An 18038-nucleotide genomic window follows, 5' to 3' on the forward strand; every position below is an offset into this window, starting at 1 on the left:
GTGAAATTCTTAGTGAGCTACTAAAGACCATGCATTTTGCGCATTGTTCCTAAAGACCACCCGTGTCTGGCTACTCTGGGCCCGATTCACATAAGTAAACTGAGACGAAGGTCCAACTTTATGACCTTTGGTGTTCACAAAGAGCATTTACTACTTGTAAATGCCCTTTGTGAATACCAAAAGTTGAACTTTACGACTTTCGGTATTCATAAAGGGCATTTACTAGTAGTAAAGGCTGTTTGTTAATACCCAAAGTCGTAAAGTTAGACTTTTGTCTCATTTTACCTTTGTGAATTGGGGCCATTGACTTTAAGCTGATAAATAGCATTGTCATCAGAGGTGGAGAAGGTCTATGATGTTAAAAATCCATTGCGTGTAAAAATGCCTTCTCAACACCGTGATATAATCTGATGTTCTGAGATTAAATACTTATGCATGTTAGATAAATACACTTTCTGAGTTTAAAAATTAATATTTGCATTGGTTTCACTATTTGCATTATATTAACTGCATAACATTTCCATGAGTGCTTGTAAAAGGGTCATAGAGTTAAGCCTGGCCTTTGGTTCAGCTGTCCCTGTTAATTTCACATTAAAGTCACATTTACAATAGAATACAAAAAATATGTCCATTGGAGGGACGAGGTAGTTTTTTTAATGAAAGGAATTTAAAGTGAACAGTTACGCCTTATGTTCCTTTCACCCATAATTTAATTGAATTAAAGTAGGGATCATTTTTTTACTATTAAGTACCCCTTACAAGTTGTCCCTGGCACAAATTAGAGCCAGGATCTTCAAGTTTACATTTCTCCCATTATTTCATTAAAACGTTGTGAATAAAGATCCTGACTCTGGTTTGTGCCTAGGTAAAATCTGTGCGATTCCCTCAAACACCGTTTTATTTCAAGGATGAAATAATAATTATTTAAATGAAGTGGTGTTTCACAGAGATTTTTGTTTTACAAATTCAGTACCTATCGCATTTTCCAAACACAACACATTTCACAGGGTGTTTTTTTTCAACATGTGAGTACCTCTAGCACAACATTCTGGGACTTATTTTGTTTGTGCCAAGCACCACACCACCTGCGCTGTGGTATGTGGCTGAAAGGAACCAGTGTCCCAGGCACTGGTTTCAAAATCCCAGTAGCCAGCATAATTGTCACATAAATCATCTCACTTTGAAGTCAGAGAAAGAAAAATAAACACCAAGCTCCCTGGAAGACATAGCCTGATATTTGACCCCTGTCTTCGACTGGTAGGTTATATAACATTTCATTAGATGGAGGCTCCTGTTTCTCAATTCTCCGCAGTGTCTGGAGGCAAAAATTAAATGCACTGAGTGTAAAGGGGTCGGTCCTTCCGAGTGAAATGTAATGCTAACTCTTTTTTTATCTTCATTTACCTTCAGATGCAGACGGAAGCAATGGCATCACGATCTCCCGGCCACCAGCGTGGTGATTACTTTTCATAATGAGGCAAGGTCCGCTTTACTGCGCACGATAATCAGGTAAGTGTATAGGCCAGGGTTTACACTAATATTTGGGGGAAATCATATTGACTGTGGGTTATGTTGTTTAAAACGTAAGCATGCTGATACCAGCTATGATCAATCAAGCAACACATGAGGCCACATAACTTCTTCATGGCAAGCACATGCCAGTGGGAATGCCAGATAACTCAGTGAATCTTGCCTGATACTGTGCTTTTCCTTTGTCAGGTGAATTTTGCCTCCTACTCCTTTGGTTTTCTACCGCGAGAAGTCTGTTGCATGTGCCTCTTTTTTCCTGTTTAGTTGATTTGCCCAATCTGTCTTATTGTAATTTTCGTTGTTGAGCACATAACTTATGCAGTGTTCAAAAGCCACACTTGAATGCATGTGCGAAGTAAGTACATAAAGAAGAGTTCTACTGATTTTCTTTTTTTAATATGACATTTTTTACAGTGTGTTGAAAAAAAGCCCTCCCCACCTCGTCAAAGAAATTATACTGGTCGATGATTACAGTGACAACCGTGAGTGCCACCTTTCTTTTGCTTTTTGAGTTCATTCATAGTTACCCTTGGTGTTTCTGGGCATATATTATGGCAAAATAAATCGCCATATTGTTTCTCGCGACTCATAGGTGTGGGTGCCAGTCTATACCTATAATGTCAGGATGGTCATGGATGGTGAAGCTTTTTTTCTTTCAATTGACTAAGTGTACGGATTCCAGTCATTACTTATTGTAGGTCCAGTTCTCGTATCTCGCAAATCCTCTTTCAGTGTCCATGCTGTGGTTTCTGCCTATTATATATCCATGAATCGTAGAGTTCCTGTAGGGTTTCCGCTGTCTGTACATAACTACTCGGCATCCTCACCAGCAGCACCAGGAAAATTAGAAAAGCTCATCTTTTCAACGGTAGACATTAGTCACTGGGAAGCAAGTCCATAACACAGTCCGTGTGACGTGCAACAGGGCCGAATTGTCGCACTTCATTGCATCTGCGTAGATTGCACTGTTGTCTTTACGTGAAGTGAGGAGAGAGCACCTATATCCCCACTGATTGGATCCAACTTTGAACAGACCAAAGCAGTGCCAGAGGGGCAACAACCATAGAGAAATCACCAAATTGAGCAAGGCTTCATAATGAAGGAGCAGTTCTTACTTTTTAGGCTGAAGCCCATCAGACAGCACAGCTTTAGGTTGAAGACTACCAGGCAGCAGAGCTTGTCTGGTTTGCTAAAGACTTCTCGTGGACATTCTGAAAGCTGATCTAAGAATGCATTCCGCCCTTTGCTTCCCTTTGACTTTGTGGTTTGTAACTCACATTTACTTGCTTTTTATTTGCTGACTTTATTTGTTTTAGGAGGTCCTTCATGTCTTTGTCCCTCCCAAGGAACATAGCCTCTTTTCCGTATTCTTCCATGAACGCTTGTTTTCTGTAAACAGCCCTTTAAATGTTGTTCTTATCTTGTCACATTTGCTGTGCATTCAAAGACAGAGATCAAATGTCAGGCTTCCTAGAGAGCTTGGTGCTTACTTTTCTTTCTCTGACTTCAAAATGAAAGGCTTCATCTGACAAACTGGGACTGTGAAAGGAAACAATTTTTTTCTAGCACACACCAACATTTAAATGTCTAAATGATGTGTGCAAATATTTAAAAATATTCCAGAATTGGGAAAGCACAAATGAAGCACATTTTTTGTAATTCGGAAGTGTGCCGGAAACAAATATATGTCTTTTTTTATAAACTATTTTATTGGTATTTTGAGCAACAAAGTGAACAATGCATCACTGCGACATGTAAAACATTCCAATGTGTTGACATTCCCCCTTCTCCCCCCTCCCCCAGCCTGGTCATTTGAAGGACAAGCCCAGCATTGCCCCCATTTCTCCCCAACACCTTTTGTGAATAATCAACCCAGCAATCCCATCCATTTGCCCCATATGCGTTCATGTTTAGCCTGACAACCTCTTGCCTCATATACAGTTTTTTCTTGGATGGCGCAGCAGTCCACACCCCTACATCATTTTGCGACAGAGGGAGATGCCGAGTCCTTCCAGGCCGCTCCGATGTCTCTTTTAGCTATCAAGATGTCAGTTCCTAGAACCAATTTATCAACTTGGGAGCCATCCATCCCTTCCATCACCCCATGGAGAACGGCGAGAGGACTGAGGGGGACCATCCACCCTGTTGGATCAGCCAGACATCACCAGCATGAAGGGCGATTTGATCTTCATAAGGGACCTGCCAGCGCCACCCCTGTATTTGGTCGTCAGCCCGGATAAGACCAGCCAGAGGCTCTATTGCAAGGGCGAATCGGAAAAGAGAAAGTGGGCACCCCTGTCGGTTTTCTCTCTCGACAGGGAATGCGTCCAATAATGCTCTGTTAATGAGGACCCTGGCTGATGGGTTGGAGTAAGGGACTGCCACCATTTTCCTGTAATGGGGACCAAAGCCTGCCTTCTCCAACACACTCCCTCGGTAGTGCCAGTCGACACTCAAGTCTCAAAGTCAAGCAGCACTAGTGCTAACTATGGCGAGAGGAGGTTACGGCGGGCGAGGGCCACATGTAGGCGTCTAAGACATTCCCGTGAGCTGCGGTGCGGCATGAAGCCACATTGGTCGGGGTGTATGAGGATATGGAGCATTCGTTTCATATGGGTGGCAAGAATCGCTGCGTAAATTTTCATCAGAGCCAAATATTTTAATGCAAGTAAAACAAATCAATACACTAGGTGATGCCATTTCCACACATTATCGTTTGTGTGCTGTATTGTTTTAAACAATAAAACTGTGTCTGTGCAAATCTAATGGTCATTTCGATTGAAAATGTGTTGTCTGTAATGGCAGCGCACTACCACAACATGCATTCTCCACTCTATGCCACAACACACCACTCTTCGCCCTGAATCCCTCCACCCTGTTTCCCCCACTCCGTATCTCTCCACTCCGTATCTCTCCACTCCGTATCTCTCCACTCCGTATCTCTCCACTCCGTATCTCTCCACTCCGTATCTCTCCACTCCGTATCTCTCCACTCCGTATCTCTCCACTCCGTATCTCTCCACTCCGTATCTCTCCACTCCGTATCTCTCCACTCCGTATCTCTCCACTCCGTATCTCTCCACTCCGTATCTCTCCACTCCGGATCTCTCCACTCCGGATCTCTCCACTCCGGATCTCTCCACTCCGTTTCCCCCACTCCGTTTCCCCCACTCCGTTTCTCCCCCACTCCGTTTCTCCCCCACTCCGTTTCTCCCCCACTCCGTTTCTCCCCCACTCCGTTTCTCCCCCACTCCGTTTCTCCCCCACTCCGTTTCTCCCCCACCCCGTTTCCCCCCCACCCCGTTTCCCCCCCACTCCGTTTCCCCCCCACTCCGTTTCCCCCCCACTCCGTTTCCCCCCCACTCCGTTTCCCCCCCACTCCGTTTCCCCCCCACTCCGTTTCCCCCCGACTCCGTTTCCCCCACTCCGTTTCCCCCCCCTCCGTTCCCCCCCCACTCTGTTCCCCCCCACTCTGTTTCCCCCCCCCCCACACTGTTTCCCCCAACTCTCCCCCCTCCCCTCTACATCAAGAGCTAAGAAGGTCATTTTTCATGTGGGGCTAACATTGCCAGCAAAGACATAGCTCCGAACTGGAGACGCAACATTTCCCCGATTGATTAGATGGAAATGTGGCATGAATACGTGCTTTATATAGGAAAGGCCCATATTTGAGGCCAGAGGCTGCCTTTCTAATCACTGAAAGGTATGGGGGAAGTTGGGTGAATTGTTACAAGGATGAGAGTACACATTAATAGATGTCTCACAAGCTTTGCTCAGTGAATATCTGGTATAATATACTTTGCTGTATATTACACTCCACGCACTACAATTTTATGGATTCAGGACTGGCACATTATCCACTGCTGAAAGACACTGAACAAATCAATGTAATATTATAGTTGACCAAATACAATTCCAATGTTTTTTCTTTATTTTTGTTCAATGATTCTTGTTGATTGTTTTACAAAAAGGAACAAAACCAAGTGCAAATACTTAGTAAAAAAATAAACCTAACATCTTAACTCTTTGATACTGTGTCAATGTCTCTTTGATATCATTTTTGAACACCATTCTGTGCATACTTTGCCCACAGGTTTACTTGATGGTTCATTATTTTACCTCCTAGAATCCCCTCCTTTTGTTAGATGTGTGTCTGTGCATACCCTAGGTGTCTTTGTGCTTATTGTTTTACAGCACCGTATATTTGTAGCATGTGTTGCCATAAATACATATGCTTAGCATTATCCTTCCATCTAGTGTTTGGGTCGTATGGTTATAAGTTATTTTTTTTCTTCAAATAAGTCTTCAAGTCACAAGGTATAGTTACTCCCCCTCTTGCGCTTCGATTTTGTATGGGACAGAATTGTGGGGGTATGCCAACTTACATCCCTTAGTGAAAGCCCAAAATACATTTTTGAGATCACTAATTGGCCTCCCACAGTCCACCCCGTTAATACCCTTATTCTTAGATCTGGGTTGCTATTCGATTGAGGATGTGGCACACTTTAGGCCAGTGGCATACTGGAGAAGGCTCTTGGTTACCCCAGAGCTTTCACACTATGCCCAAGTTTTAAAAGAAGTTAGGGAGGCTGATGGTATGAGCAAAAGTTTGTGGCTATGACGAGTAAAAGCCACTCTGTGAGATGGGGATGAGCTGCTTATGGGCATCCCATGCTGACAGTGTATTTCCAGCTAAAAGAGAGTTTAAGGCAGCATACTGGAACTCACTTGTTATGAAACGGTTTGCTGCTCTAATGGGCCCTTCATTATCCTGAGACTTCATTGAGATCAAGCATGAAGTGAAATATGAAGGGTACTGGGATCTAATTACCGCCCCCAAAGACAGGAAACTGTGCCATCAGTTTAGGGTGGGTTCGCTTCCTACTAATGTATTTACAAACAAATGGCGCAGCTCTATTGGTAGCAACTGTCCATTTTGTCCTAATTCTAACGAATCACTGGCACACATTCTGTTTGCTTGCCCAGGCTATAGAAACCCCAGGTCCAGATGGCTGAAACCTCTTTGTTTAAATCTGGGGACCGGTCAAGTAGCGAGGCATTCAGGATTCTAAAAACATCCACTAAAGAGTCCATTGTGATTGCTGTCGCTAAGTTCTTGGGCTGGGTGATTCGTTTGAAAGAGAGTAGTCTTAGGTAAATGTTTTACGCTCTTTAGTTTTAGTTGACTGTTTATGCACTATGTACTTTATTGCAATGACACTGAATGATCTTTAAACTGATTTGTATGCTGAATCTAGGACAAATGGTCACCCTAGGCGGCAGTTCTGCAGCGGTGAATTTTAGCAGTTTTTTAGCTATTTATTGTATAATCATTCATTTTATTAGGAAGGCTTGAATCAAATTTAAATAATCTATTTTTAGGTCGTAATATGTTTGTATTTTACACATTTTCACCTCTATGTATTATGTACTATCTTTTGTGATTTTTTTAAATCGAAATAAAGATTTTGACTGACTGACTGACTCCCCCCCTAGTATATATTGCGCATGTTGCTTGGCTCCTTTGTCAAATAGTTTTTTCCACCATCAGGTTTGGACTTTGACAACGCAGCTCCGGGACCGAAGCTTAATTCCTCACCAAGACCTTTCTCTACAATTAAACAGATTTCCCATCCGAACAACATCAGCTGCTGTTATTGGTCATTTAACAGCACCCACCTGGACACAGGCTCAGCCTTCTATAACTTCTTTGCCTCCATTCTATGGGACAAGGTCCATAAGGGATGGAAAACACGCCCTTCAGCTTATGCCCCAATTGCCATGCAAAGTACTCCTGGCAAGACCAACACAAAGTGAGCAGTCGCGGTTTGTCACCGGAACAAGAGGAGACTTCATGTGAGGCACTGCTTGGCATTCCTGTAGAAGAAAATACTTTGGCAGTGAAGGGAGCGTCGTTCGGTCCACACCACGGTGCAGCAACACATAGAAGACGCACCGGACATCTTCAAGGAACACTCGCCAGATCCCGAACAAAAAAACAGACAACCAAGAGGGAGTGCAGACGGTGCCACCAGAAGTGCAGGTACTGCACTTAAGAACCTTGTCGAAAGCCGTCCAAACACTTACCAAACACCCCAAACCGGCTTTTGGAGCTCCACTGTCCTTGGGCCAGTACACTCCTCCTGGAAAGACTTTGACTAGCCTCAAAAAATATAAAGCATCAAAGTTTTTTTCGGCACTGGTACTGAAGCAAAACCACATTGGAACGCCCAAAGTCAGGCAAATACTCGGAGCCAAAGCAGTGCACATCAGATCCGGAAAAAGCCTCTGAACCGAAAGATGGTTCATCCTCAAAGTCCTTGATGTCGAAACTGGCACCTAAACAGTCAGCATCGACAACACATAACCAAAAAACTGCAATCTGCACAAAAAGCTCTTCACCGTCTTCTACATCATTGACGCAGATGAACAACAAAAGTAGCACAGAGCTACAGCAAAAACAATTGCAGCCCATTCTTGAGAGCTTGCAAGGCAAACTAGATAAGGCACTAAAGACTCTTTGTACACCCAGACACTGGGAAACTAGGCACCAAACCACCACAACCTGTTTACCTTACGCTGCCTAAAAGGAAGAGCACGTTTGAGGAGGACATTGCTAGGCCTGAATCATTATAACCAAGTAGGGGGGTCACTGTTCCATCGGAGTGCGTGCTGTGAATTCACGTTCACACTCCGAAAGGAGAAGGGTAAAATGAGAGATCCTCTAGAAGGAAAGGAAGCTAGGTTTGGTCTAGGACCCTCTCACAGTGAGAAAGGGGGAGGGAAGGGAAGGACACTTTTTGTCTCTTGTTGCTCTCATACACCCCGAGGGATATCCTGCTTCATCATCGGGGGGTGCTCCTTGTAGTCCTGAATCATCCCATCCACCAAGGAAGAAGGATAGAAGCACAAGCCCTATTTATTTCCCTTCTCCTCCTCCTCCTTCTCCTCCTCCTAATCCGTCACCTCCTCTTAATCCTTCACCTCCTCTTAATCCTTCACCTCCTCCTAACTCCTCCTAATCCTTCACCTCCTCCTAATCCTTCACCTCCGCTTCCATCTTCACCTACACTACCTTTTCCAAGGCCAGTGTAGACACCCTCTCCGGAACACTTGCCTTCAAAGCAGCCACGTTTCTTGCCAGATCAGTCACCTACTGGTGATGACCAACCTGAGGAATACATTATCCCTTATTTTACAAACCCACAGGGAGATCCCAGTGCTGCCCCTGACCCATGGGATATTTATAACACTGATCCACTAGATAATACAGATCCTAACCTCTACCTATCCAAGCCCTCACCTCCAGATGATACAACATTGTACCATGATCTTATCTATAGGGCTGCTGCATGAAATGAGGTAACCCTACACACTATCCCAGAAGAGGATTATTTCTTGGAAGAAATATTTATTAGATCACAAAGCACAGCTCAATTGCTGCCTATGCTTAAAGGTATTTTGTCTTCCCCACACAACATATTTAAACAGCCAATTTAATCTAGGGTAGTCACCCCTCATTTTGAAAAAATATATAAAGCATGCCCATTTGACCCTGACTATATTAAGGGCCAAATCACACGAGATTCGGTAGTGTGGTACGCACAACCAGAAGAAGAGCAAATTCACAAGGCACAGGGGGTGCGCCTCCTACAGGTGAATTAAAAATATGATGCTGTAGTGTAGTTCCTATTATCCCAATAGGCTCTGCGCATTGGAATAATATCTTCAATAGTATAGACCTAGGGCAGAGGTTAACTAGGTCTTCTACCGACGATATTAGACTTAAAGTTTTGTGTTTGCCAGCTAGCTCAGAGTTCACTAGCAACTTTCTCGAATAGGCAAGGAGGATTTTAACCTCCCTGGATAGACAAGAAGGGATTTAGTTTCTGACAACCATAGAACATGACAACTTTGCTCTCCCCTAATCAAGAGTGTATCTCTAGAGTCGTGTGAAAACAATAGACAACTTATTTTACTCAGTCAGTACGTGCATTCTTAGTTTCACCAGTTTGTAGAGAAATAAGAGATGGGCGTGGTTCAATAAAAGATGTTATTTATTGATCAGTCTCTTTTCTCATACAAGAGAAATGAATCGCTATTATTGCAATACTTGTAGTTAAGTAAAGTGCATACAGTAGAGACAGAATTATAAAATAATACTGTAAAAGCATTGATATGGTTTCTGAGCCATATGATACTTTAAAATGGATAAAATAGATACATACATATATACATTTGACTAATCATACTCAACTGGTGCTTCTAACCACGCCTACCCCAGTGTACCTGACCTAAGCCTAATACGTGGGCGGGAGTAGATAAGTAGCAGTTTAAGTTACGTTTGTTTTGCCAAGGGACTGATTCGAGAATTCTCTGCAAGGGGTTATTCAGTTCTGTACCTGAGATCTAGAATGATGGAGGGCTGGTATCTCTTATCCCAGGTCTTGATATTCCAGCTGCCTGCGAGGGCTGCTTGGAAGCGCCGGAACTGGATTTCTCGGCAGGAGAAAGGCAGCGTCTTGTTCTCAGCGCGTCAGGAAGGCGGGGCAGCGTCTGTGGGCTTCGCTCTCTGCTGGGCTCCTCAGCACGTCTCGCTGCTCCGATCTCGTCACCACCGCATGTGTTTGCTTAAGGCAATGTCGGTAATATTTATACCTGAAAGGTGCCGAGATTGACGTAAGGATGGACATATATACGTCAATAAGGATGTCATATGAACGGGCTCGTTCGCACATTCTTTGCTGAAGTTCTCGGTGAAATCAAAACAATGGCTATGGGAATTTCCCAGGTCGCTGTAGGTTTGATTTGTTTTGAGAACTCCGTATGCCTTATCAGGGGCTGGAGGAATATTGCTTGTCTAATTAGATGGCATGCGTTATGACCTAATCAGATAACGCGCTTCTGTGCCGTGGTGTGGCTTAATCAGATAACGGTTTTTGCACCGTTGGATGACTGCTAGTTAATTATTAACCAAACCAGGGTCAGGAATAGGGGAATCGATACAGTACCTATAGGAATACATCACACCCACTCCACGTAGACTATGTCCATATTTACAAATCTAGGCATAGTGAATATCAGTAGCATTTGTGTATACCGTACCACCCCAAAATACATTTATATGCATTCCGAAAATTGGATTTTATAAAATATACGAAACACAATCACATGTACTGTCACGTATACTATAAGCACAAGCAGTCTAATAATGCTACTCATATGTTAAAAATTCAGCATAATCTAAATGCGAAAACCACACATGAAATGGCTCTTAATACAGAAAAAAAAGTGCGAGACCATTTCATCACAATCATAAATTTATGTATAACAGTGCTAGCATAGCGAATGTCTTGTGACTACCTAAAAATAGAAATTTAGTTCTCTAAGAATAACGTCTACTTTAAGCAGAAGATAAGTGTCCCAAAAATCGTAAATATTGTCGAATTGGGGAAAAAGTTCTTGCAGTCTGAAAAAAAATTATGAGAAATTTTTCTTTTCATATCGCTTTTCTTCAAAAAGTTGAAGGCCAAATTCAGCATGTAGGGAACTCCAAGTGCTAGTTTGCTCAAAGTTATTCCTGCTGCTCTGGTGAAAACATCATATTATTTAGACTGTTGAAAAAACTGTCAACAGCTTCTTGCGTAAGTTCCACTAATTCGGAAAAGGTTGTTACCATGCATTCATGAGCCTGAGCATGTTTGCCTCCATTGATGTTTGGATCAGCATAGCTGACTGAAGGTCGTACCTGATCGATGCTGCTTTCATCTTGTACTTCACTACCCCTCAATCGTAGTGGTGAAGACTCCACGAATGCCGTCATCAGGATTGGTAGCCGCTGGGGACAGCACAATGTATGAGCCGTTACCGGACCCAACAAGGTATCTGCGTCAATTGGCACATCCGATTGTAGTGCCAGACAGGTGTCCAACACGCATTCTTCGCCGCATAGCAAGCACCTTAATACAGGCATAACACAACTTTGCCACATTGGTCTAAATGAAAGAAACCAAGTCATGTTCAGGTCTCTGAGCCGGGATAGTCCAAGGATTTTAGTTACCCGGTCCCGGTAGCCAATGGCTAGGATCATTTCTTCCCTTGTCGCAGGTGTTTTGTCTGTGACATGGTTTGCCATAGCGAAATAACAGGATCAAAAATAGAATACCCGCTACTAGTCCCAAAAGGAGTGGAAGTCCGCCAAAAATGGAATGGACAAAGCCTGGAAAAATACCCAGGATGGCTTTGAATGGAGTTAAAGCACCCGAAAACACTGCTTTAAATACACTGGAGATACCAGTGGTATCAGAAATATTTAAGATTTCGTTCAGTATTTCTGCGAAATGTATGGGGGAATTAGTTGATAATAATGAATGAATCTCTTCTGTTGTCCTTGCAACTTGGAGATCATACGTTTCTTTTGATGACGTGAGCCTTGTCGGCGTCTGTAGGAGCACAGTCTTCATTCTGCTTAAAGTATCTATTCGAATAGAAGCAATTTTCAAATCGGGCCATAACCTTGCCTCCCTGTCTGCAGACTCGCTGGGGAACAATACATGTTCCCAGCACATGACCTTCCTAGTCACAGTTATGAGATAAGGTTTTCCGGGCAGCAAACTACAACATCTGCGATCTACTATTAGAATGTAACTCCCGTTCGAGAGTCTCCTAAAGAATGGTTCTATTCGTGTTGCAGGTGTGCCTAGCTGGTAACATGAAAGGTTATTTGAAGTCCCTTCACAGGCTCCGTGCAAACTAATACCCTGACACAGAAGTGTACCGCTCAGTGATCTTGCACAATTATCGCCACTGAGAAACACTTTCTGGCCTTTATTGCTGACACATTCGTGTGTATAGGGCAAGTTCCATATTGACTTAATGTATCCTTTACCCAACCTTTCATACTGGCCTGCCTGTATATATTTTTGGCAGAATTGAAACTGGAAAGTAGTTATCGGAATATTTATTATCCCATGTATTATCCATTCAATGACAGGTCGTTCTGACATTGTCAATGGTAATCTCTCAAGTTTTTCAATGCTCAGAATTGTATAGTCAGCACCCTTCTGTGCCAAACTGATTTGTTTATCAGTGAGGTTAAAGATATTAAATAATGACGTTGTGTTGATTAAACGCCAAGGCACATAGCCAGAACGCAAATTTTGTAACGTCCAGCCAAGCTGTACAATAGAACGCAATTGGGACTGACCGTGTTGTAACATCAGTAAGTCTTGCGATATTATATCGATTGCTGAAGACACAATGCTGTCCAGAGAATATATTCTGGAGGACAGAGTCATTAACCCATTGTCCACCACAGAATGATTTTTCCAAATTAATACGGTCAATTTCCCGTATTTTTTCTGCTGTCTCAATTTGAGTTACTTTCCAGACTTCGTTATAAGCTGCATATATAGAGGCCGCTATGAAACGTTTTTGACGCTGTTTGCGTGGTCCCAATATGAAATCACGCAAGTCAGCACCTTCTGTAAGTAAAGTTAGGTGTTGCTTAATTTCAGCCAGTGTGGACGTTTGTAGCCATTGAAGGCAGAGCTTGCCCACGCTGTAGGTTGTTACTATCCCTGGATGTTGTCTTTGGGAATATCTAGGGTCTGGCCTAGTCAATGTGAACCCCTGTTCTTTGTTCAGGAATCTGTCTTGACAGTTATTTGTATCTGTGGGCCAGATAAACCATTTTTTCCATTCAGGATGTGTTCTGTTTTGGTTTAATATATGGTTTACGTCTATCTCAACATCTATAGAGCTATTACTGTTCACTGTTGGCTTTGGAATAGACGGTTTGTTTAAATCTTTGATTTTGTCTAAGCCAAGACAGGTAGTTTGTTGAATAGTGTCGTTCAAAAATATAATTTGTTCTGGGATCATGCAGGCTCTAAACAATGATTCTATACCTTGTACTTGCCAATCTCTTGTACCCCAAACAGTTTTTGCTTCAATATTATTGTTCCAGAAATCAAACCCAAATGTATTCATTTGTTCAAAGAATGAATCGGAATATATCAATTTTGTGTTTGTAAGCATGGTCTTCATACCTGTCTTATTTGACAATTTGAAATAAAATGTTTCTGCATTACTTGTGTTAAACCCTGAAAAGTATGAATATTTATCATAAAATGTTTTTGAGCTATCTTTTGGAGGAGTAGCACAATGTTCCCATTGGTTATAATTTAAAACATTTCTAGGTTGAGCAGATTTATGTAGATAATGGTTACCATAATGGTTGTAGCAGAACATCTGATCATAATTAGACGAACCCTGCAAATAATCATGTTCTGTAAATTTAGCAGACATCACAAGATCAGACATCATATCATTAATACTTTCAAAGTCCCAATCATCCGCAAATGAGCTTGGTTTTACAAAGTCACTCAATGAGATCTTGAATTGGTGTGGATACTTCAGGATTTCAACCGGACCATATATTTCATAATCAGTTTTGTCCCATGCTACACCGCCTGGTATAGGATTGGCTGTGAAGTTCACTGACGAAAGTTCTCTTTTCTTGATGTGTGAAGATGTGTGTGGTTTAAGGACCAAGTTGATTTTCTGGCTTGCTGTGTCCATTTTAGCATATTTTCCTTCAATGAAATGTCCCAAGCATAGTACTAAGATGAGCCAAAGAATGAGGATAAATGCACCGAAGGCCACGCAAAATTCAATCCATGGAGAGATCAGATAGGTTTCTTTCAGCTGTTGAAAAAGTTCCTTAGCTTTGTCTTTAAAAGTTTTTATTGATGGCTGTTTCTTTGTTTCACTCAGGTCTTCAGATGAATCATCGAAGTTGATGAAGTAGCCGGATGCTGTTCTGTCAATTGTTCCAATTGCTTTTGGATTTTGCTTTCTTTCATTAGCAAAGTCTGCAGTTACATCATCATAGGTTGTTGTTTCTTGATGAAAAGTTTTAATTTGGGTTTTAAGAGGTTCAAGTTCCATTGCTTTGTTGCATAGTCCTTGTTGATTCACTGTAGATTCCCCAAATGTGATCAGTCTTCCAGTTTGAGCCTCTGTATTCGTAGCAAACATTGGTGTTCTGCTACTTCTTGGGAGTCCACTTGGCCTACTGTTTGTTATCGGCCACATGATTGTGGTTTAACCAGGTCGATGGATACAACTCGGTTCTCCTTTTTACCAGCAAGGGGCGGTAGTACTACTGATCTTGTCCCGTTGACAGACAAGACAGGAACTGCTTTTCTGTAAGAAGGCCCAAATTCCTTCTTTACCGCGATCTTCTCTCTGACTAGATCCCCGACTTTTGGAATCCAGACAGGCCTTGCTGGGACAGGTGGTTGCTCTTCAGTGGTTGTTGGCTGTTGTTTCAACTTTATGTTGCTCAGGTCTTTTCTTGTTTCATTTAAGTCCTGTAAAATAGCCAAACGATCTTTGATATCAAAGCTTTTGTCTTTAACCACTGAAGTCTGACTATCAAGATCTTGGATCATCATTCTAGTCCCGAACAATAGTTCGTACGGACTGAACCCTTTCAGAGAATTCCTTGGCAGGTTATTTAGACTACGTTGGACACTTATTAGATGTTTGACCCACCCAGTACCCGAACCTAATACCTTTTCCGTTATAGATTGCTTTATGTCTTGGTTTTTTCTTTACACCATCCCGTATCCCTCAGGAAGGAAGTGAGAAGAGTCCCGCTATGCTATGCTCATTTGGCCATGCTTCCCCATAAGCTTGAAGGCTAAAAGGAATACATTAGTCAAAACGTAGCATGCTCCTAGCGTATATGCCATTATAGACTCGCAAATCCTTTTATAACAGTCCAGACGTCAGCCGAGCACTGGGGTCTACATTATAAGTGAAAATTAGTCTTTTATGTTAATATAACGCTTTTTTTTTTTTTTTTTTTAATGGGGGCTTTCTTATTGTTGTTGTTTATCTGGAGTGAAATGCCATGGCAATAGTCCTCCCCGCTCGCCACTGCGATCTCTATTGCAGTCTGGGCAGTTTTTTACAAAAATGTGATGATGCAGACTCATGCCTGGCCACCAGTACACTGATTGTAATTCTTCCAGAGAATCTTTTAGCTTAAGGTGTCTGAGACCCTCACCCATATGTGCGTCTGCTATTAACAAGCCTCTCCTGTCCGTGTTTGGAATCACTCTATCCCCCACTCCAGGGATTCGAGCAAAAGGGACTGAGTTTGCATCGATTATGTATGTATAATTGAGTGGATAATTGATCGGTAGTGCTGAACAGTCGCCTGTCGATGACGTTTTCACCGCCAGCACAGTTTCACCGTCAATGTATTTTACTGCACGCTTCTTTGTAGCTACGGAAGCCGGTTTAGTTGCTCCTGCTGTGGCTGTCTCAGCCAATGAATTCCCTGCAACGTGAACGCCATCACGCTGATGACTCAGTGAATGTATCACGTGAGTTTTTGGTAGTTCTTTCTGTAAAAGAACTACTTGTTCCCAAAGCACTTTTTGCTTTATTGTTGCACCTGTGTCATCTTTGTAACCGTTTTGAATCCATTTCTTCAAATCGTTATTGTATGTTTTGACGCAGTAATACGAATCGCACACAATAAGTGTCGGGAATTAGCGATCGGCATTATCTAGCGCCATTTTTAATGAAATTATTTCCATTTGTTGTTCTGAATTATTTTCCACTGAGTGTGTTTTTGTAAGTAGAGGTCTTAATTTACCTCCGCGCCCCACTTTTTTTTACAATTTCGCATGTGGCCTTGTAAGCCAGCTCTCCCCAAACTGAGGGTTGAGCATGCCCGTCTATATGTATTACACAGGCGTACTGTCGTAAAGGCAGAATGTCGATTGGCAGAGGGTATTCTTTCTCATATTCTAGATATTTTAATTCTTTCATTTCCGGGTCAAAATAGTATTTTACTTTGTCTGTAGCAACAGAATTTACCCATCGTATCCATTCTGGATTTAGTGCAGTTGTCGGTAAATTACATGGTGTTGTTAATGCCTCAAAAGCTGATTCTGCTGTTCTGACTGTAACCTGTCTACCGTCTGCTTGGTATTTTTCTTTTCCTACAGCTGTTTGAACCGCATGAACAATGTTTTCCTTAATGCTGAACCTTTTTTCAGCTTCTGTGTACAAATGTGATTTGTATGCTATTGGTACCTTCTCTCCCTCATTAGAGGTCAGGTATGTGAATCCGCATCTTCCTGGGATGACTCGAATCACAAGGTTGCGTGTGTTGTCACGTGTTTGTAATTTTGTTTTAATTAACATGTCTGTTTGTAAAGATCTCAAAATTTCTGTGTGTTTTTGAGTCCAATTGATTCTTTTAAAATCTGGTTTTATTAGATCATAAAGGGGTTTGACCCTTTCTGCATAATTTATAATATAAGTTCTTCCGAAATTCAGGAAGCCTAGAATTGATTGTAGGTTTTTTAGTGTTCTGGGTGCTTGGATTACAGCACATTTCTCTAGGAAATTGTCAGCCAGGCTTTTGCCTTCACTTGATAGTTCATATCCTAAAAACAGGACTGTTAGATGGGCAATTCTTGACTTTTTAAAGTTAAATTTGTAATCCTCTGCTGCGAACCCAAGTATTATGGTGTTCACTTGTCATGTATTCCTGTAGGTTCTGAATCGATTCCCCTATTCCTGACCCTATTCTGGTTAAACTAACTATCAAGTTAACTAACAGTCAGCCCATGAGGCAGAAAACCCCCATGATGCAGATACCGTTATCTGACGCAGTCACACTACGGCACAGGAACGTGTTATCTGATTAGGTCATAACGCTTGAGATCTAATTAGACAAGCGACATTCCTCCAGCCCCTGATAAGGCATACGACGTTCTCATAACAAATCAAACCTATGACAACCTGGAAAATCCGTGCGGCCATTGTTTTGATTTCACAGAGAACTTCAGTAAAAGAATGTGCTAACGAGCAAGTCGTATGACATCTTTATTGACGTATCTATGTCCATCCTTACGTCAATCTCGGCACCTTTAAGGTATAAATATTGCCGATCTTGCCCTATGCAAACACACGCGTGGTGACGAGACGGAGCAGCCATACTTGCCGAAGCCCAGAAGCAGAGCAGACCCCGCTGGCAGCAGCCCCGCCTTCCTGACGCGCTGAGAGACGCGCTGCTATCTCCTACCGAGAGACCCAGCACCGGCGCTTTCGGGCAGCCCTCGCAGGCAGCCTGGAATATCGAGAGCAGAGAAAGAGATACCATTCCTCATTCATCCTAACTTCCAGGTACAGAACTGAATAACCCCTCACAGAGAATTCTTTAGTTATTCACTTGGCAAAAACAAACTTAACTTAAACTGTAACTTTCTATTCCCGCCCACGCATTAGACTTAGGTCAGGTACACGGGGTAGGCGTATTTAGAAACACCAGTTGAGTACGTTTAGTCAAATGTATATGTGTATGTAAATATATTTTAATCATTTTAAACATCATATGGCTCAGAAACCATATCAATGTTTTTACAGTATTATTTTATACTATTGCTTTTAATGTATGCACTTTACTTAACTATAAGTAT

General features: G+C 42.2%; 1 protein-coding gene across 1 annotated transcript in view; it reads left to right on the forward strand.

Annotated features, from left to right (window-relative positions):
• The window catches only part of GALNT2 (polypeptide N-acetylgalactosaminyltransferase 2), a 690029-nt gene that overhangs the window by 299053 nt on the left and 372938 nt on the right, over positions 1–18038 (forward strand). The window contains exons 4-5 of the mRNA XM_078649088.1: positions 1411–1509; positions 1945–2012. Of these exons, the coding sequence (XP_078505214.1) occupies positions 1411–1509; positions 1945–2012 (167 nt within the window). The remainder of the gene's footprint in view (positions 1–1410; positions 1510–1944; positions 2013–18038) is intronic.

Source organism: Lissotriton helveticus, chromosome 6 (genome assembly GCF_964261635.1).
Source record: "Lissotriton helveticus chromosome 6, aLisHel1.1, whole genome shotgun sequence".
Classification (NCBI taxonomy): domain Eukaryota; kingdom Metazoa; phylum Chordata; class Amphibia; order Caudata; family Salamandridae; genus Lissotriton; species Lissotriton helveticus.